Source organism: Paramisgurnus dabryanus, chromosome 19, assembly GCF_030506205.2.
Source record: "Paramisgurnus dabryanus chromosome 19, PD_genome_1.1, whole genome shotgun sequence".
Lineage (NCBI taxonomy): Eukaryota > Metazoa > Chordata > Actinopteri > Cypriniformes > Cobitidae > Paramisgurnus > Paramisgurnus dabryanus.
The window spans coordinates 9,919,115-9,941,451 of record NC_133355.1 but is presented as its reverse complement, the minus strand read 5'-3'; the positions used below and the strand labels follow the sequence as shown (position 1 = coordinate 9,941,451).

The window sequence follows — 22,337 nt, the reverse complement described above, 5'->3', positions numbered from 1 at the left end:
TTTTGGCAAAACACATTTGTGTGAATCATGATTGTGACATTAACCCGTGTTCTTTGTGATGACATTCCACATTTTAAGAATCCATGAATATTTGCAACAGGGATGAATCATTCAGCCTCGAGCCCTCTACTATAACTCCAGGTCTGCACTCACTACCTATCACACACACCCACCCTACAGGAGGCGCATACACTGACAGGGTCAAAACCATTTAAACCATTTCCTCATTCAAACGAGTGTGCGCGTCCGCAGCGAGCTCAGGTCCAGAGGTAACGACGGACGCGATCGCGGTGTTCATGACGGATTTAACGCAGCGATAAGCCGCGCACGTACCCGCCAGGTACGTAACGTCCATTCATCTATCCGTAAAGTTACGCGCAATTTGAGGTGGAATGGGGCGATCGCGTGTTTGAGTAGGGAATCATCTAACGTTACATTTGCCAATATGTCGCAGTGCACGGGAGAAGTTGTACAACAAGGAAACGGATATTTATTTTAGCATCACACATCGTGGTCGTGACGAGTCTCGAGGGGTTTAGGTGAGGAAATTTTTGCGTGGAAATTAAAATAGACACGACGCACAAGAATGAGACGCGGACAAGTTTGTACACGCAGCTCGCCGTCGCTTTCAATGTAGGAAGATTGCAGAGTTACAAAGACGTTTGGTTTGGTTTGCTCATATTTGCTTGTTTTATTGCATGTCCTTTCTGTTAAGGACTGATTTATGTAGTAAACGTGTAGTAACCATTGTGAATTTTTTGCATTTTTGTACTACAAATATCATGTTTTAACTGGTTACTGTAGTGAGGCAATGCTAAATTTGTAATTACTATGGCGTTACTACAAATACTATAATTAAACTGTTGTTTCTGTAGTAAAACCATGGTTAATTTTTGCAGACTGCAAACATATCACTTCAACGATTCACTTTCTCTCATTGACATTTAGGCTATTTTCCAGAGGAATGCAGTTGTTTATGTAAGATTTAACTGTTTAAACACTGGATGAGTCTTGGACATTGTCATTGACTGGCTGATGTTGTCATGACACATGAAACTGAATAGTTAAAAGCAAAAATGTTTCTCAGGAAGCTATCATCACTACTGTCCATCCCAAATGATTCAGTTTGATAGTTACCGTCACCCTGAGGGTTGACATTAGACCTAGAGTTCTCAAAAAACAAGAAATGCAAGTTTCTGTTTTCCATATGTAGTTTTAAACCCATTCGCAGCTGCTTAGGTATTACTGATAAATTGCGTAATTTGGCCTTTTAATGTTAGCACTACATTAAGTGGTGAAGCACTTTAAGTAATCTGTCTAGCACGTTTTTTTTTTTTTTTAGTTTGCAGGCATTGGGTGTTATTGTGATTAAATGTGATCGTAGACCTATATAAATACTATAAAAGCTTTGCATAACAAAGTTGAATTTGAATAGATACAATGTGTGTTCTTGTTTGTTTGTTTTTTGGGGGACTTTCCTGGAAAAGCACGTTGTTGAACAAAATATCAGTGTTTGCTTTTAATTGGTTTAGTCCTCGATTCATACGTATTGAAGTAGTTAAACCAATGTGATTTTCTTTTTCATTGTTCTGTGTTAATCCCCCTTTTCCCTTGGTTTTCTAATAAATGTTGTTGTAGACTCTTGGGACTATAATCCTAATAAGAGGATGAGATCATCAGTAAGTTTTATAATGGAGAGCAGTTGAAGTTTTTTCTTTGATCCCAAATGGAAAGGAATGAAAACAAGGGCTTCTCGAATGTCACAATTCATACACATTAACCCTAAGGCTGTCAGACACATGTTTTACACGTTTGTAGTAAAGTGAAGGAGGATTGTTTAAATATGCATGCATTAAAAAAGCATTTACAGCACAAAAATCATAGTTCAATATTATTTATTTAGATGCAAACATTAAATGCAAACTGAAACAAATTCATCGGTCAGGTTTTACTAGAAGTTTGTCTGTAATTTGATACAGCTGTTGAAGAGGGAGAGTTTCTGTTTTGCAATGCAACTATTGTTGTGCTATCTGGCCACTTTCCTGGTATGTTACTGTAGGAAGATAAAGTGAGATGGGTGGGGTGTTGTTTTGGAAAAGAATTCATGATCTATACATCCCCTCCATCACCAGTCCATATTCTGAAAGTCCAGTGTGATTTACAGTCTCGGCTCGCCATTATGAAGTATTGTAGTGAAATGCAAATGTTTTCAAATGCTGGCATGAGGACAGATCACATTATGTGTGTGGCGCATGCCAATGCAAAATTTATTGCCCCAATGCTAGGGTGTGTGAGTGTTTACCAGGGTGCTGCTAATGTGTTTTAACTGCTCTACTAGTGCAGCAATTATTGAAATACAACAAATGTGCATATCACAATACACATATTGTAATGGTTTGTAAAATCTATATGATTTTAATACTTTAGAAAGTAATGTATGGTCAAGGTTTTAGGTCAATTGAGATAGCAAAGAGACAGGGGAGACAGAGAGAGTGATGCTTTTCCCAAAAAGAATATCAAACCTGAGTGTAGTAGTTTTTAAATATATTGTTTTATTATTTTACAAGTTTGCATTAACATGTAATCATGGGGTGGAGGAGGGATGCTGCAAAAACTGCACGGGACAGAGGTGAGGGATCGCTTTGTATAAATAGAGACATCTTCGCACTGATTGGTTGAATTACATGACCATGCTCCTCTTGAACTTAGTTAAATAAACTTCATTACTGTGCATTGCATCACATAGACAGTGTGTATGCTACAGAGGTTCAAGTTGTATTACTGAGAGCAACTGCTGCTAATGGCAATTTATCTGATTTGCATGCAAATTGGATCAATCTGTTTCATCTGGAGATGTACACAAAGGGTTAAATATACCTAAGGTAAGTAACACTGCTAAGGAAAACTAATCTTACGAGCGTAGGGCTGCAAAATGATTAATTGCGACTAATCATTTGCAGAATATAAGTTTTTGTTTACATCATGTGTGTGTGTGTGTGTGTGTGTGCGCGTGTGTGTGCGCGTGTGTGTGTGTGTGTGTGTGTGTGTGTGTGTGTGTGTGTGTGTGTGTGTGTGTGTGTGTGTGTGTGTGTGTGTGTGTGTGTGTGTGTGTGTGTATAATTATTCTGCAAACGATTAGTCGCGTGATTTTGCAGCCCTATTCGAGTGTTGTCCTGCACCATTTGTGCTACATGCTAGGACTGGGCAATAACTTAAATATTAGATTTTATTTAAAGGACACCACCGTTTTTTTATATTTTACTATGTTCTTACCTCAACTTAGATGAATAATACATATCTATCTTTTTCCAATGCGCGCACTTTTAATCTTTGTACAGCACTTTGTGAATGTGTTAGCATTAAGCATAGCCCCATTCATTCTTATGGCTCCAAACAAAAAAATTTTAAAAGATTAAAAGTGCACACGCAATGAAAAAAGATAGGTATGTATTAATTAGTCTAAGTTGAGGTAAGAACATAGTAAAATATATATAAAAAAAACGGTGGTGTTTTCCTTTAATAATATCTAATATTTAAGTTATTGCCCAGCTAACCTGTTGCACAAATGGTGCAGGACAACATTCAAATAGGGCGGCAAAACAATTAGTCGTTTGCAGAATAAAAGTTTTCTGTTTACATCATATATGTATGTGTGTACTGTGTATAATAATTATGTATATATAAATACAGACACATGCAGGTATAATTTTAAGAAAAAAAACTATTTTAATATTTTATAATTATATGTAATATAAATAATATATATATATATATATATATATATATATATATATATATATATATATATATATATATATATATATATATATATATATATATATATATATATATATATATATATATATATAAATGAATATACACATTCTTAAATATATACTTGCATGTGTGTGTACTTATACAGAATTTTATACACAGTACACACATATGATGTAAAAAAAAACATTTATTCTGCAAGCGATTATTCGCGATTAATCGTTTTGCAGGCCTACATTTGAAAGAAAAGTTTTCCCTAGCAGTACCTTAGTTATGTTTAACCCTCTGAAAGAAATTGTTATTTTTGTATACGTACATCTCCAGATGAAACAGATTGATCCAATTTGCATGCAAATCAGAAAAACTGCCATTAGCAGCAGTTGCTCTCAGTAATACGACTTGAACCTCTGTAGCATGCACACTGTTTATGTGATGCAATGCACAGTAAAACACAGCTCTGAGTACAATCCCTATCATTTCAATTTATAACCTACACTTTCTCTCCTGAAATAGGTGAACAGACAGAAAAATAAGAGTTTGTTTGTCTCGTATATCCATAAATAATCTCTCTTATCTCTCAGTCATCTCTGTGCCCACCCATCCTCCGCCTCATTTAGGTTGTCAAATCTCCCTCCCCTCTCACTTCCTAATAAACCGTTTTAGCCATTGAAAACTAATTACAGAACTACAACCGAATGTGGGAAATGGGCTCATTATGAAAGAATTTGCTAACATAACTATGCAAGTGAGTGTGATTGTTTTTAGTTGACAGTTTCTCACAGTGTTTCCACATGGTGATAAAATGGTTTGTGTTTGTGCACACTTGACTGAAGTGTAAAGGACCGGCTTGTGATTAGCTCCGCTTTGCATTTTTTCTCATGTATTGGTATCAGAGAGAAACACAAAATCCAGATGTTTACCCTGGGGTGACTTGTTAATAGCTTCCAGATTGTTCCTTTGATGTTTGGAGCTAAGTCAAATTCCAACAACCATTAGTTATTTTTGTTTGTTTGTTTGTTTTTATGAAAAAATGTACAGTCATGACATCCTTAAAGGCTTCTTAAAAAAAATCCAGATAATTTTCTCACCACCATGTCATCCAAAATGTTGAGGTCTTTCTTTGTACAGTCGAGAAGAAATTATGTTTTTAGAGGAAAACGTTCCAGGATTTTTCTCATTTTAATGGACTTTAATGGACCCCAATACTTAAAGGAATAGTCTACTCATGTTCAATATTAAAATATGTTATTACCTTAACTAAGAATTGTTGATACATCCCTCTATCATCTGTGTGCGTGCACGTAAGCGCTGGGGCGCGCTGCGACACTTCGATAGCATTTAGCTTAGCCCCATTCATTCAATGGTACCACTCAGAGATAAAGTTAGAAGTGACCAAACACATCAAAGTTTTTCCTATTTAAGACGATTAGTTATACGAGCAAGTTTGGTGGTACAAAATAAAACGTAGAGCTTTTAGCGGATTTAAAAGAGGAACTATATTGTATGGCAGAACAGCACTTTTGGGAGTACTTCAACTCGCCTTAAAATCTGCACCCCTTCTCCCTCTCATAATGGGAGAGGGAGGGTGTTACTGCGCCGAGTCGAAGTACTCTCAAAAGTGCTGTTCCACCATACAATATAGTTCCTCTTTTAAATCCGCTTAGAAAAGCGCTACGTTTTATTTTGTACCACCAAACTTGCTCGTATAACTACTCGTCTTAAATAGGAAAAACGTTGATGTGTTTAGTCACTTCTAACTTTATCTCTGAGTGGTACCATTGAATGAATGGGGCTAAGCTAAATGCTATTGAAGTGTCGCAGCGCGCTCCAGCGCTTACGTGCACGCACTAAGATGAAAGAGGGATGTATCAACTCTTCTTAGTTAAGGTAATAACATAGTTTAATATTGAAAATAAGTAGACTATTCCTTTAACAGTTTTAATGCAGTTTAAAATTGCAGTTTCAACGCAGCTTCAAAGGACTCTAAACGATCCCAAACGAGGCATAAGAGTCTTATCTAGTGAAACGATTGTCATTTTTGACAAGAAAAATAAAAATATGCACTTTTAAACCACAACTTCTTGTCTATCTCCGGTCCTGTGACACGCCAGCGCGACCTCACGTAATTGCATAATGCAGTGGAAAGGTCACGTGTTACATATATGAAACGCACATTTGCGGACCATTTTAAACAATAAACTGACACAAAGACATTAATTTATATCATTCCACATACAACAACGTCGGAACGCTCCTCTTTCTCCACACTTGTAAACACTTGGGCGTTGTTTCATATACGTCATCCGTGACCTCTTGACGTGATGACTTATTACGTGAGGTCGCGCTGGCGCGTCACAGGACCGGAGATAGACGAGAAGTTGTGGTTTAAAAGTGCATATCTTGCATAAAAATGACAAGCATTTCACTAGATAAGACCCTTAAGCCTCTTTGGTATCATTTAGAGTCCATTGAAATTCTGTTGAAACTGCATTAAAACTGTTATGTGTTGGGGTCCATTAAAATCCATTAAAAGCAGAAAAATCCTGGAAACAAAGGCATCAACATTTTTGATGACATGGGTAGTTAAGTATCTGGAAATTGACTAATCCTTTAAGAGTGAAATGCCTATTTAACATCAGAAAGTGACGCAATGTTTTCTTCAGAAAACACATGAGGTCTGGAGAATGGGGATGTTTGTTCAGTTTTTCCATTCTCTCTGTGTTTTAGGTGTGGATCCAATGCTAACTCAATATGAGCACTAAACAAAAGTAGCTGATAATTTGCCTTTGAACATTCAGAGAAAGAGGCCAGGAAGAGAGAGAGCATCATGGCTGTGTTCAAGCTGGAAAATGTGGAAGACCTTTATGAGATTGGAGAAGTTTTGGGAAGGTAAAGTGATTTTAAAAAATCTTTACATTAAATGATTTTTTTCATGAACAATTCCAAGAATGCCAAAGATACCCATACAGTAATAGCAGCAGATGCATTCTAAAAAAAGCTGGTGTTCTGTCCAATATTTACCCAACATGGCTTTAAAATAACCCAGCTATTTTTAGACTGTGGGTATTTTCAAATGCATTATGGGATTATGAAAATATTTGCTTGTATTACATGTATTTGCCAGTGTTTTGTGCTCAACAAGTTACACCAATCTCCTTTCATGCTATTTATCACCACCCTAGTGGTCACTTCGGGCAGGTGCGTCAGGTGCGAGAGCGGGCCACTGACGTTTTGTGGGCGGGTAAATTCCTGAAGCTGAAGCGAGGTGCAGGAAGCAGATTGGGACTGGAGAGGAAGAGTGTGGAGAGAGAGGTCGAGATCCTTCAGTGCCTCAGTCATCAAAACATAATGGCTATCAAAGACGTTTTTGAGAGCAGGACGGAGGTGGTCCTCATCGTTGAGCTGTGAGTATATGTGTGCTTTAATATCAAAGACACATTTAGAGAATTGAAAAAAGACAAAACGCAGGTCTCTTTTGAAACAGACGGCTGGTGAAATAAGCCATTATATATAGCCTGTGAACCTAGGTAAAGTCATTTTTTTGTGATTTACTGAGCATAACATTTTCCTAATGTAAAAACATTTTGTAAGAATATAACCTTGATATCTTGAATATTGACTCAGATCATGACTAAGACTTAAATCAATGTGAAAATGCTACTAATCTCAAAATGAGATTGAGACTTTAGCCTAGATTTTATAGAAAGAGTCATACTCAGGCATACTAATCCTAAATCACTTGCATCTGGACAAGGTTAGAAATTCACTTCCAAACAAAATGCTGGTATAGTTTTATGTAGGAAAAAAGCATAAAATGTATTGAAGATTTGGTCATATACACTAAAAGGTCATAGTGATATGTACTCAATAATGATAACAATTGTATTGTGTTTGTGAAATATTTTGTTAAATTTCTGCATTATGCTACAACTCAGTCTTTCTTTATGTTCATATTGCTCATCTTTTTAATATTATGTTTTTATATAATAGCATAAAGGGTGGTGAACTCTTCGATTTCATTGCTGAGAAGGAAAATCTAACTGAGACAGAAACCATTCCATTCATGAAACAGATTCTGGAAGGTGTAAACTACATGCACCAAAAAAACATCGCTCACTTTGACCTTAAGGTAAGATGAGAGCTTACATAACCTCAACATTACCATATATATATATATATATATATATATATATATATATATATATATATATATATATATATGGTAATGTTGAGGTGTTGAGTAACTTTCCGATGGCAGATCAGAAATTACTCATCTCGGATCGACATTAACATTAGTCACTTAAAAAAAACAAATGCAATAATATTTCAATATGAAGTCAAATTTGGACATATTTAAGGTTATGGTAAATCACAGAAATGTCTTACTCAGAATATGAACTCTATTTATACATATTAGCTGTGCTGATAATATATAGTGTATTCATAAGCTTTTCAGACCCCCTTCACATTTTTCTTTTTTTTTGTTGCAGCCTGATACTACAATCATTTAAATATTTTTTTCTCATTTATCTACACTTAGTATCTCATGATGACAAAGTAAAAACGAAATTTTAGAAATGTTTGTGGGTCATTTCTTGGATTCGTAATATTTCAACTTAGACTTTTTGAAATTTGAACTACATATGATTACATTTCGAAATACCCCACATTATAAAAATCATATTTTCCCATCTCAGGCATTAAAGACTTTTTATTATTTTCAGGGTTTTTTTCAGATTTGTACACATTTTATTCTCAACCCAGTAACAGATAAAATTGAATAAGTTTAAACAGGATTTTACACAAAACTTGTTATAAAACAAACATCTACCTACTGCTCATGTGTCCCTCATACCAATTCAATTACTTCAAATCATTTTCACATTTGTATGTGATGGAAGTATCCAAATTGTTTGTCTGTGGTCTCTTTATTTTAGTAAGAAAAAATTTAGCCCTTAACATGTCGGGTGGTAATCAGCAAGAAATGCTTAAATGTTTTATTTTCTTATTTATTTTCCAAAAATATTAATGTGACAGGGTTGAGAATACTGTAATGGGGTTGAATACTGTAACAGGGTTGAAAGGACACATCGGCCTACTTTTAATTTGTATTTGTTTAATACGAAAAGTAACTTTTAATGTGGTGTGGTGTTAATGTTTTGCCTTAAAATGCACACTAGTAATGATTTTAGTAAGGCATGATTGTTAAAACTAGTTATATTTCCTAATTAAACTAGGACCTAGTCCTTAAACTAATCCCTGTCCTGGAAACCGCCCCTTTATTAATTATTTTCCAAGTACAAATTCACCCAAGAACCTTAGGGACATGACAAAATGCTTGCTGTAAGACAGAAATAAGATTTTTTTAAATGATAAAAATAATTATTTGTATTCTTTATAAAGGACATACCAAAGTATTCTGAAAACATGCGTCTGTGAAGTAAACAAAGGTAATTCGGACACGGCCTAAGTGCACCTGCATGCATTTCAGACCCTGCACTTAGATCGGTAAAATGTAAAACGAATTAATAAGATAAAAAACACGAAAATTCAGTTTTTAAAGCGTTTACTGTTGGCTAAGCAGAGACAGGTACATTTAGTGTATTGATTCTGCATTTTTTGCTCTCTATATTGATGTGTGCATTTGGGTTTGTGGTTTTTATTTCTTGAAAAACAGAAGTCAAATTGAAACAACATGTTATAAACTTTCTTGTTTCAGCCTGAGAACATCATGTTGTTGGACAAACATGCCACTATCCCAGACATCAAAATCATTGATTTTGGCATGGCGCACCGTTTCATTCAAGATGAAGAGTACAAGAGTTTAGGTGGAACCCCACAGTACATTGGTGAGTCTGCAAATGTTCCTGTAGCTCAAATATTAACACACACTCTAAAAACAAACGGTGCTATATAGCACCAAAAGTGTTTTTTTGCTCATATTCATAGAAGAACCATTTTTAGTGCCATATAGGACCGGTGAAGCACCTGTAAAGCACCTGTGTAGAACCATATAGGGGCCATATAGCACCACATATGGTTCTACATAGCACTATATGGTTCTACACGGGTGCTTCACTGGTGCTATATGGCACTAAAAATGGTTCTTCTATGATTACGAGCAAAGAACCACTTTTGGTGCTATATAGCACCGTTTGTTTTTAGAGTGATAGCAACGCAAACTCAAGAGGTTTGATTACCAAAGAACCACAAATGATATGTGAAACTATTTAGATAAAAATGTGGTTTTCAATTCCGAGTTCAAGTAAACATGATCATTTAAATCCAGAAACACACATGATCATAAATAGAGACGTGAATGTCTGGCCAACTTCATTGCTCGAGAACAATGGTGTTTATTTGATGCTGTGGCAAAACAAACCTCAAAGAGGCTATTTAGAAACTGGGCAGATCTCTCTATACTAACCTGAAAAAAGCATGCAAGGTAAACTTCAAAGGACATGTATGTATGTAGTATTCAACGTAGCAGAACAGTTGCGTTCAAATGTCTGTGGTATTAAACCGGATGTGTAATTATTCAGGTCACCGGCTAAAAAACATCATCATTTCACTAGTTTGTTGTACCATCATACTATATTAACTTAACCTTCGATGTGCAAACAAATAAAAACATGTTTAATTTTAATAACGGTTTAAGTAGATCGCTAATGCACGCACACTTCATCTGTGGCAATACTGAGGAAAATGCAAATTGCATTTTTAAAGTCTGTGTAAAGTCAGATATTAAATGTGTTCTCAGCTTGTCACATCACAGAAAAATTTGTTATTAATATATTTGAATGACCAAAAATTAAGTAAATAAAAATAAATGATGAAATTCTCTGCTCTCAAACTGGGGGCGTGTCCGCTGTCGCCTCTGAAACCACGCCCGCTCACGGGAATGCTGTTGTCTCTTTCAACTTTCAAATACCGCTACAACCTGAATGCATGCTCACGATTGTGTAACCATGCTCAGTTTTCAGGTGCGTCATCGAGCCGCAACCCAAATAATCTTGAATTCAGAAATGAGACAAAATTGTTAACGGTATATCAGTTCAGTACTACATAGTCAGGGCTGGATTATCCATAGACGGGATTGGGCACCAGAGGGGCACCAAGACTGCAACCAAATGTAGTTTTTGACACAGCGCGAGCAGGTTTTTTTACATGTACTCGCGCATGTGTGGTACAGTTCTCCTAATAAAAGAAAATTTGTCTGCAACCCTGAAGCACTTCAAATGTGGTCACCCTTGGGCACCACACTGTGTTAATCCAGGCCTGTACATAGTTCACAGTCTTTGTAACAAACAGTTGGAAATGACTTTACCTGGCCTTTAATTTTTAATTTTGGAACACAAAGATGTGAAACCACTATGCTAAAAGCCTTAACGTACAAGTGTGTAGTGTATTTTATGGCTGAGAAGTGTGTGTTTTTGTGTGTGTGCTGACTCAATATCCGCTGGAGTGAGTGTTGGACACCTGCTAGTGTCTCTGCATCTGTTCATTTCCTTTAGCGATATACAGAGCTTTCAGTTCTGGACGTCTCCATAGAGACGGTGATAACTTCAGGTGAAATGACATAGCTGCTTGCGTTTGGCTGAAGTTGATTGGACAGGAGCAGAAATAACCGTTGTGTGATCACTGCTGCAGATCACTCAAGGACATGGATGTGTTGATTTTTTTAAATTCTCATGCATGGATTAAGCTCCACAGTATTTTCTGGGCCCCTTTTTAACCCCTTACTGTCCATTGTTTTAACTTTATTTTACTGGCTCTTTTTCTCAAACACATTTAGGCCTATAGGAGATGGCCATTCTCTTCCTATGCACCAAAATTACTTCTAAACCAAAAAAAATTTTGTCTTCATCTGTTACCTCTTAATTAAGAAGTGTCCTGATACATCATATGAAGATATATTCAGGCATTTCATATTGTTCCTCTGGGGTTACGGGTCTTCAAAGCGCAAATATAAAAGAACAGAGACATACCAGTATCTCTACAATGGAAAAGTCAGTCAGCGTTTGTACATGGAATATACCAAGACTTCATGTTTTTAACCTTTTCAGGCGATGGTTTAAAATGTCACATCTGTCCCTCTGGTGTGAGTTTTTTTTAAACAACAATTTTTAATCGACTTGTTTGAGTTTTTATGGCGACTCATCAAGCTTCACGCGATCCAACAGCAGCAGTAACTTATGCTTCTCATTCAAAATTGTAAGTTATTTAAACAAACCATAATAAACATATTAAACTACTATTTCATGTATTCAGTATTGTTTTTGTTTTATGGAAATATTATTATGCAGTAGATAAGACATGAGCTTATGAAATTATTTGCTTATTTTAAAAAATCATTTAAAACATAACAAAAGTACATGCAAACATATCACAAACTATTATAAACATTAACCGATAAGCAGTTTAATATTAATAAGCAGCATAATATTAGTTGTTTTAAAATAATTATTGTATTTATTGTTCACTGTTAGTTTCTATGAAAGGTTTTACTGGATGGACGTGTGGATACAGTTAATAGATGCAAGTGCAACACATATACATTTAGCTTGTGTGTGTATTATAGTTAAAATAAATGTTTTGTAGATATTTATTGTGTTTGTATCAGCTATTATGGCAACCCCTAACTGCACAAATTATGCCGGTCTTCCTGGATTTCATAATAAACATTAAAATGCCAGTCAAAATGGCATACTCTTATCCCTTGCATTAGGACTATATACCATTAGCTGTATTGGCTCACAGGAACTTTTATGCACGTGAGCTCAAAGATGGCGGCGCCCGCATTTACATCAAAAATAAGGTGGATAGGTACCCTGTAAAAACTGCAACATGAAGTTAAAACAACTTTGTTATGCAAGCCAATTTAACCTACTATTTTAAGTTTTGACTTGTGAGTAGTTAACTTATAGACAGTTTCATCAAACGCACGTGCGCTGAAGTGATACGCGTCTGGTCCGAACTTTAATTCCGGTTTCAGTTTATTTTAATGGTCTAGCTAGTTGCTAAACTGGACTCTTGAACAAATACCTCGTCGAAAATAACAAATGTTTTGGTTTCCTAGGTAATCTACGTGTTGTTTATTTTGCTTGTTATATAAATAAACTACGTTTAAAGTACTTTTTGTTGTTATTTATTCTTAGCGGAGTTTAGCGGAAGTTACGTGTTGACCACGAAAGCCACTTGTTTATGTTGTAACTGCTGAAACCATCTATTAAAACAAGTTAAAGTTACATCAGTCAAAGTAGGCAAAGTTTCAGGTCGATGCAGACAGCAGAGAAACAAGCAAGAAAGAGTGAGCAATGCTTTATGTTTTATTTTAATAATTTTATTATCATTGAAGTTGATTTTACAAACTTACAGCATTGTTGTATTGCATATCATATTATTTATCAAATTAAAGCACATTGCATTTTTCTTCAGTATCATGCAACCCTATTAAAATGTTATGGATATTTTATTATTTATGATACGTTTTTAAAGGAGAAGCTCAGGCAACTGTGATCACACAGACACTTCTATGTACACACACAAACCTTATGAATGGATAGCTACACTCATCAGTGCTCTTAAGTATCACACTTGTCTCTTACACAATTGTACACAATTTGTCGCTGTGTCCTGTAACTGTGTACTTGAGGACTAGTAGTTTGCTACTGATAATAGTAGCAGGTATCCACTGACACTTAACTTATCATAAGGACATACATCTTATACAACAAGGGTTTAAGTGCTTTTCTATGGACATTATGTGATAGGCTGAATTGTTATCTTAGTAACTTGTCAGTCCGTGAGTCAGTGATTTAACCTGTTGCACACACATAACCCTTTTTAATTGGCTTCAGAAGATTATTTTTAAAGTGCATGAGTCATATACTGTAAACTACTTTTATGGTACTGGAGCTTGACAGGCCCTGGTGTGTTGCTTTCAGTGTAGAAAGAATGTTTCAGATATGAAAAAGCTGTCTCCATTTGTTTTACACTCGAGACGAACATAAATTTTGGAGAACTATTTCTTTAAGGGGCAGTGAATTTGTCGATTTTATTGTTTTATATTGTTGTCTGAGGTCTACTTATGATGTTCGCATGGTTTTTACATTCAAAAACATCAAAAGCAATAAGTAATAGTCTATTTTGTAACATGGATTATTAGTGGCTCTCTGGAGAAATGGTTCGTTTGAAGGGGCATTGAAGAACTGGACGTAAACGCCCACTGCTATGATTGGACGGCTTTATTCCATGTGGGGAAATGTTTTAAAACATTCATGTGTAAAAATAGCAGCCGAACACATATATGTTTGAGCCACAAAAGATTCTGGGTGCAAAAGATGATACACATAAATGACAATGCGTATAGTAAAGTAGAAACAAACCTTTAAAGTTGACGTGACTAAATAACCGTATGCAACACAGTAAGCGCGCATCAGAATCAAAACTGCGTCTGATAAATCCTTATCAATAACTTTGTATATTTCTATTGTGCTTGTGAGGTTGATCTTACATACACATAACGTTACATACCACAGTTATATGATAAAAAAGCTTTGTTGAGTGTTGGACTTTTCAAACGCAACTTGCCTAAATTACCGTATACAACACAGTTAGATGGCATCAGAATCTAAATTGCGGCTGATAAGTCTTTCCTTATCACTAACTTTGTATATTTCTACCGTTAAATCACAGTCGTATTGTTAAGTGTTGTACCTAATCGTTTAATGTTTTTAGTAAATTAAAACAGTCAAACATACGTGTTTAGACACGGATGTTACAACAGGACATATCAAGCGATCTCTTCTAACAAAGTAATAGGCGCAGTAACTTAAATAAAGTAACATGTTTTACTTACTGTGTATACTGCTGTGTCATTGTTGTCAGATTCAATATTAGTGGTGCTTTTAATTACAGTCTCTCTGCAAATCCAGCATCGACTTGCTTCTTTACAAATGAATCCGAGGTACACAAAGTATACAAACACTCCCCACCCGAGCTGGAACTTCTTCAAAAACAAACTTTAACCACGCATTCCTAATGTTATGTTCCTAGCCTCCGAGCTAAGGTTATCCAGCGTCTGTGTTCTTCCCAGACGGTTCTTCCTCAACCGAAAACCATGGTTACTGTATCATAACAGATCACCGTGCAAAATAAAAGTCTCTCAGAATTTTTTTTAATTTAAAAGTCATTTTGATTACATTTGGCAATCTTTTAAGACATGTTTGAGATACTGCATGGTTTGCTTTGCCGCTGGCCCACACGTGTGTCACGCAAAGCTGTGGGCGGGGCTTCAAAAGTGGTCGTTGTATTTGGGTTTGGGGAGGTGTTTTAATTCTACTCTGACGACATATTTCAGCACATTCCTGACTCGACAATTTTCCTGGCTTGGTGCCAAAAAACTTATATTTCAGTAGCACGGATGTTTTCAGTTTTGAAATTTGCAGGATGTTTAATTAAGTATGATAACAAATTATCAAGTTAAAATTGATTATTTGATTCACCGCTCCTTTAAGTAACTTCTGTAAAATATTAAAGAAAAACAAACAATGAAAGATTACCAGAAAGTTCTTTAATCTTGTCAACAAGCCAGTGTCTACTAGTCAGCCAGTTTAGATCAACAAAAAAAAATCTTGCTGAGTTAGTGTCAGTTTAAAGGGAGGTTTGTTCACATAACACTGTTGGGAACACATCGCACTTCACTGTGGTCCATGTGAGGATGTGAAAAACGCAGATGTTTTTAAAGAATACATTTAACAACATCATCCTTAGTTTGACATTAGAGGTGTTTTACTGTAATGTTTTTAAAACATTAGTTCCAGTCTTTGATTCTGATTGGTCAATAGCTGTTTTATTTATGATAAAACACAGCTTTGACCTCTGCACCCAACCATTCTGTGTATCACTGCACAGCACCCTTAGCAATATAAACACAGTCACAGTCAGTCAGGGACTCTTTTTTTCCAGCGTAAGGAAGATTTTTTGTACTTTACGAATGTTGCATTGATACATTATTTAGCTTTTTTGCATTACTTAATGTTCTACTACAACTGAAGGAATGCTATGCTATGTTTCAAAAGTCTGAAATTCCCCTTATTTTCAAAATGGGTCACTATTCTGCACCATTTTGTTTGAGCTTTGGGTCATGCTGAAGAAATCAATGAGAAGCTGTAAAAAACTGAAAGGGGAATGTTGAACATGTTGCGTAATGTTGAATGGATTCTGTGTAGTAAAGATTTTAACCGTTTCATTGCTTTAAAAAGTAAGCAGCCTATGTGCATTTAATTCAGTAATTCAATAATGTATATACAGAACAACATATAAACCTAAAACTCCTTTTTTGTCTCTCGTAGCCCCTGAGATCATCAACTTTGAGCCTCTTACTACAGCAGCGGATATGTGGTAAGATTTACCCGGTTGAAATTAGAAACACACTCACGTGTACATACTGTGTTAAAGTGCATGAGGGAGTTTTTAGGCATGCTCAAACCTGATTTTAATGTCCCCAGGTGCATGTGTACATGTAAATGTAACTATACAAAGTCAAACCTCTTGTGCATTTCAAGTTGCGTGACTACAGTACATAAGGATTGTCATGTTCATATGCTATTTTGGCGTTTGACAAACACTACTATACTGTGTGATAACCAAACAGTTCACAACTTGTTACAGTAATGCATGTTCAGTTTACATTTGTTTTAAACATTCCTGGTGCAGCATGGTACTGACAATAGCAAGGTCATGCTATTGAAATGTTTACATTGAATGTGCTACAGGTTGCTTTTGGTGGCTTTGCACGGGAATCAATAATTCAGTTTTAAGCTTGTAACACACTGTATATGCATAAAATATTTAAGATGAATTGTATATTCTTGTGATTTCTTTTTAGGAGCATTGGTGTCATTACGTACATTCTGTAAGTATTCTTTCTTTGCTATGTTCTTAATAAAATGAAAACACCCAGCAAGCAAATCCTTTAAGAGTTACCCCCTCCCCAAAGTCCTGCTTCAAGTATTCAGATTACACCTGAGACACAAATTACATCAGGACAAAACCTCCCTTTCAAAAGCATTGCGCTGTCTCAAGTTTATGGGCCAGACCCCTTAAGATCAGATAAAGTATGTCAAAAATGAAGTACACCAGATACTGAACAGATACCAGAGACTTTAATTGGCTTTCTGCTTTCTAGCAGCTGAAGAAACAGGCTGTCGTCGTGTTTAAGCTGACAGAAGCATCAATACAATTATTTGTATATGCTATATAACAAAAAAATTTTATAATCATACCTAATAGTAACTTACATTTTTATCTTTAGTTATATAAAATTAGTTTTGGCTGTTTTATTTTGTTAGAGACATTTACAAGAATGTAACAGTCATGGTAACCATTGTTGCGGCCAAAATACCATAGGAACTACAGTAAATGTTACTGCTGTTTAATCATAATGATGGCTAAAATGCTACCTTTTTTAGTTTCTCCAGTCAACAAAATATTTACTTGGCAGTAAAACCAATTGTTATGCATGTATATTTACGTCATCAGTTTGAGTGGCCTGTCTCCGTTCCAAGGCGAGACGGATGAAGAAACTCTCAAGAACATTGTGGCGATGAACTATGAGTTTGAGCCTCAGCACTTCAGCCAAACCAGCAACATGGCCAAAGACTTCATCCAGAAACTGCTAGTTAGAAATCAGAAGTGAGTATCGCACACACTGAAATATTCATCCATGTAACTCCTAATAATACGTTCTGAATTAATTTTTTTATTAAGTCCCCGTCAGCCATTTTTTCGAAAAGTTGCCCGTCAGCATTTTTGGTGATTTTCACAAAAGTTTCACAAAATGCCTTCCTAGAAAATTTTCTTCTAAAAATATATAAACATACAAATATATATAAAATGAAAGAACAGACCCTCTGCTTTCAAAAAAACAATAAACAAAACGGGGGAAAAAGTTTCATCCAATCTATATTTTTTTCTGCTTATAAACTCTTAAAAATTGGTATTTTTCTTTAAAAAAAAATTTTTTTCAAAAAGCTGAAATAATTGCATTTTTGAGAAGGAATTTTGTTAGAGATCAGATTCAGAACTTTTATCAAACCATACACAGAGTTTAAAATAAGTAAATAACATTTTGGCTTCAGTTTTTTTCATAAATTGGGTAAATAGATTATCGCGGTATTGCAGATTTACATAAAAGTTCATCAGGAAAAAATTTTTATGCAAATGTTTTTTGTTTTAATTGATGAGATAACTCGTCAATGGTGGGGAAAGAGTTAATGGCCAAAAAAGTTTAATGTACTACAGGTTGTATCTTTGGCATCACTCTTTGGCAATTTGAAAAATGAGACATTGCCTCTTAAAAAGGTTTTAATTTACTAACTTATGAAAATATTCGGCACCCTGTCCCATGAACCTTTATTAAAGAATTTATTTTAGGGTTGGGCGTAGATTAATTTAGATGAATCTCATTCAAATAAAAGTATTTTTTGCATAATATATGAGTTTGTGCTGTGTGTAATTATTATGAATATATTAATACACACACATTCATGTATGTATTTAAGAAACATTTACATGTGTTTATAGATTTATTTATATTTTTATATATTATATATATAAATAAAAAACGATATATAAATAAAAAAATTCTTAAATGTATATATATATATATATATATATATATATATATATATATATATATATATATATATATATATATATATATATATATATATATATATATATATATATATGTGTGTGTGTGTGGTTAAATATACATAATATTCACACACAGCACAAACTCATATATTATGCAAAAAAATTACTTTTATTTTGTATGAGTCTAGATTAATCTATGCCCAGCCCTAATTTATATATAAAAAAATCACACTGTGAACCATGCATAGACTGCTTTTTATGGTAATATATATGCTATGCTATAGGCAGCAGGTTGTTATCGCAGAAATAAGCCCCAACAGTGTGTCTTATATCACACTGAAGGGGCTTATTTTGCAATAACAACCAGCTGCCTGTACATTTTCCTGCTTATTACACGGCTATTTACCTCATAAGGTAAGGAACATCAAATATTGAATATTTGCAATATTTTTTTTGCTCAGTGAATGCAGACCTTCCAGCAGGAAAACCTGTTTACTTTCGGTTTTAAGATGAGACAAGGCGTTCAAATGTCATGAACACACGTTTGTTTATCAAACAAGCCGTCTAATAATATTGTATACATTTATTTATTTGAATTAATAAAAAATTGGTTCTCAAGATCTTATTCAGACTGTCTTTGTAATGTCTAACTTTTGCTTAATAATAACTTTTTTATACAGTACTCATTCACTTTCATTTGTATCTAGTGAAAGAATGACAGCAGAAATATGCCTCATTCACCCCTGGATTAAGGTGAGACATATATACTCATCAATTGTGTTTTCTTTAGATATATATTTATGTCTTTGATTCTTGGTTGTAATGTAATTGTTCCATGTCTATTTCTCTTATAGCCTTTGAACAGAACACAGATCGCCAGGAGGAACCGCTCCTCCATCAACATGAAGAACTTTAGGAAGTTCAATGCAAAGAGGAAATGGAAGGTTGGTTCGATATCCAATGTAGCATTTCTGTTACGTGTATTCAACAGTTGCTAATGCTAACAGTGACTCACTGTCTCTTACCTAACTGACCTATGAGTAGAGAGAGACACCTGCTGTTCACCGACAACACAGAGTCATTGATTTCTTACTGCATTGTTGTATGCTATATTTCTTACTGTATGAATTGCAAATATTTTTGGTTTTCTTTTCTCTGTAGATGTCATTTAACATGGTTTCAGCTTGTAATCGGTTTAGTCGATTGCAGTTACTGTGTAAGGCCCGCTGTACAGGACAAGAAGAACTGGTGAGATGATTTTCAGTATTTTATGTGAATTTTGTGATTGCATCACCAAAATTCCAACTCAGAATGAAAAAATAAATGATATATTTATATGTATATAATTTATATTATGCATAATAAAGTCAAATAATTAATCAAAAATACTAAAATTAATCAAAATCAAAATAAACATATAATCATTAGGAATGGTTTTACTATCAAAGAAATATAAATTCCAAACCCCAAAATTCCAAATGATTGACTGGCAAATGAACCTCAAAGCGATCTGATTGGCTTAACATAGAATCTGACCACGACCCCCAGTCATTGTTTGTTTGCAGTTTACAGACTCTACTGATGTCAGAGAGAAAACAGTGGTATTTAAGGACACCGATTTCAGTGTTATCTGTGAGGTAATAGGGACATCTTCTGCTTGTCCTTTCACTAAAGAAATGTAAATTGAACATACTGCTGGAGCAAAAATACTTCTGGCCAATAAATGCATCAATATGCTATACTGATGTATAAATACATGAATATAACATGTATATTATACATTGTTGCTTTGCCATATTTCATAAAAGACTGTGAGATTCTCTGCAGTCTGCACTTTGGTGATTGCTGGGAGGCAAATGTGATTTAATTTAGTATTGTGTATATTTTTAAGTATGGAGTTTACGAATGCCTCACTGTTCCTATTTTTTCCAGAGAGATTGTGAGAGCGACCAGGAGGACACAGGGACCAAACCTGCCTCTCTCTTACGCCGCCGTCTTAGTAGCAATTCATAAAGAGAACCAAAAACTACCAGCATCTCCCTGTAATGAAATAATGGCAGTCATTATTTCTGCAGTACTCTGTACCACCGGCAGGGGGAGGTCACGCACACTTCATCCGCACTCAAAAGGCCTTGAACCTTAGTGCATGCGATTGCCTAACCACCACACTTACATATCCTGTTACAGTGGAAGACGTCATTTCAAAGAAGGATGGGACCATGAGATCATCATGGTATTTTTTAACTAATATGCAAGCATGTTTGTGGAGCTCTACCTCTGATAGATTAAAGTGCTACTGACAGGAGGGTCTCTGAAGGATGTACCTACAACTATTAATCTGATCAAAATGATTTTACTCACCCGGGATACAAATGTGTTTTTTATTGTTGGTTTGGAAATAGAGAGAATAAAACTCTTGGGATAATTTTTTTATAGTTTAACTGTAAGTGTGAAGTTATGGCACAAAACAATGACACAAAACTTATGTAAGAAATCAAGCACATAGGTAAATTGTAAAAAGGACCTAACAAGTTGAGACCTCTGGGCCGAGTGCCTTAAACTATAGACATCTTCTCAAAAAGCGACTAATTTGTGTTGTCTTGTCTTGAAAAGCACACTTTACTCCCATTACTGATAACATGTACTCCCCAATACTGCCTCAGTAGTTTTGTGTGACTGTGTGTTTCAACCAGTTGCCTTTCTCTGTTTGGCTAAATTGTAATAGAAATATTGTGAAGGCAAATGATCTGTAAACATGCAGCCTGTTCTTTAATGTTTATTGCGCTAATACTGACAGTTATACTAATTTAGTATGGGTGTTGGTGTGCTTGATGAGTTTATTATAGTGGCCATTTACGGTCATCTTTTACTGTTGGTTATTAATTTATGACATTTTTAAAACAGCGAATTCTGCTTGGCAAGCTGTAAGGCAATTTTGATCGCTTTTTAATGCCTGTTTGGACAATTCATCAACATTACACAGTGGGTAAAATTTAATCAACATAGATTTCCTGTGAAGAGCCCCTTAAAATGTACTTGAACATCATATTGCAGTGTTGACTTTTATTCAAATGCTGCTTGACTTTAAAGGCGTCTAGACACTACTTGTTTCCTATATTATCAGTGGGTCAAGAAAGTATATTAGATTTGTTGTTGATAGCGAATATATCAAACAATATTTTTATGAAAAGAGCAAATCTCAGCTAGATTATTTTCTCCAAAGTATTTTGGTCTTCCTTGTAGGTCTTTAATCACTGTTCATTTGAAAAAGTCTTCCATCATTCAGATATTAAAGCATTGGCTTCTTTGTCCACAGTCCTGCCTGTGATGTATCGCACAACTGTCTGTTGTATCATAATATATTTTTAATACTATAGTTGATGTGCAAGAATGCTGTTGTGTGCCTTCTGTTATGCATTGCTGTATTATTATGTAACAGCACAATGTATCAAATGTGATAATTGACCACTGTTTGATTTAGTACAGTTTTGTTTTATTACTTTATTTATGTCTATAGCGTTCCAGATTTGTATCACACACACATTGTTTTATCAGAATGAGAGGAAGCCCTCTGTTTTCCTGCCCTATTTTTGCAGTATTTGTGTGTGTGTTTTTTAGGTGCATTTGTGCATGTTTTATGATTTGGTGTGTTGTTTTTGTATTTTTTTATACTAATGTATGTTATAGAAAAAGTTGTAGTTAAGAAAGATAGTTATAATAAAAGTAGATGCATGCAATTTTATTCCTGTACAATTTGTTATTCCTGTCAAGGTTTGTGTGACACTGTGGCATAGATTAAATCCAGCTTGTCCTTAAATTTAATCTTCTGTCATTTTTGTTTCATCACATAAACATATGCTGTGCTCAGTTGCTGACCAAGAAAATAAAAGTCATAAAATGTT

The 22,337-nt window shown here is 34.9% G+C and overlaps 1 protein-coding gene across 4 annotated transcripts; it reads left to right on the top strand.

The window, feature by feature from the left end:
• Positions 1-143: 143 nt before the first annotated feature.
• LOC135777995 (death-associated protein kinase 2) lies at positions 144-22,177 on the top strand. Of its 4 annotated transcripts, none has more exons than XM_065288340.2 (13): positions 144-340; positions 6,502-6,663; positions 6,957-7,178; positions 7,765-7,903; positions 9,494-9,623; positions 16,131-16,179; positions 16,667-16,693; positions 17,320-17,472; positions 19,143-19,188; positions 19,290-19,379; positions 19,597-19,683; positions 20,001-20,072; positions 20,368-22,177. In XM_065288340.2, exons 2-13 carry the CDS (start codon positions 6,602-6,604, stop codon positions 20,446-20,448), a joined length of 1,158 nt encoding a protein of 385 aa, XP_065144412.1. In that variant the 5' UTR covers positions 144-340; positions 6,502-6,601; the 3' UTR covers positions 20,449-22,177. The 4 variants fall into 4 exon arrangements, with proteins under 4 accessions (XP_065144412.1, XP_065144438.1, XP_065144421.1 ...); XM_065288349.2 differs by lacking the exon at positions 144-340 and adding an exon at positions 377-539; XM_065288358.2 differs by lacking the exon at positions 144-340 and adding an exon at positions 377-633.
• The last annotated feature ends 160 nt before the right edge of the window (positions 22,178-22,337 follow it).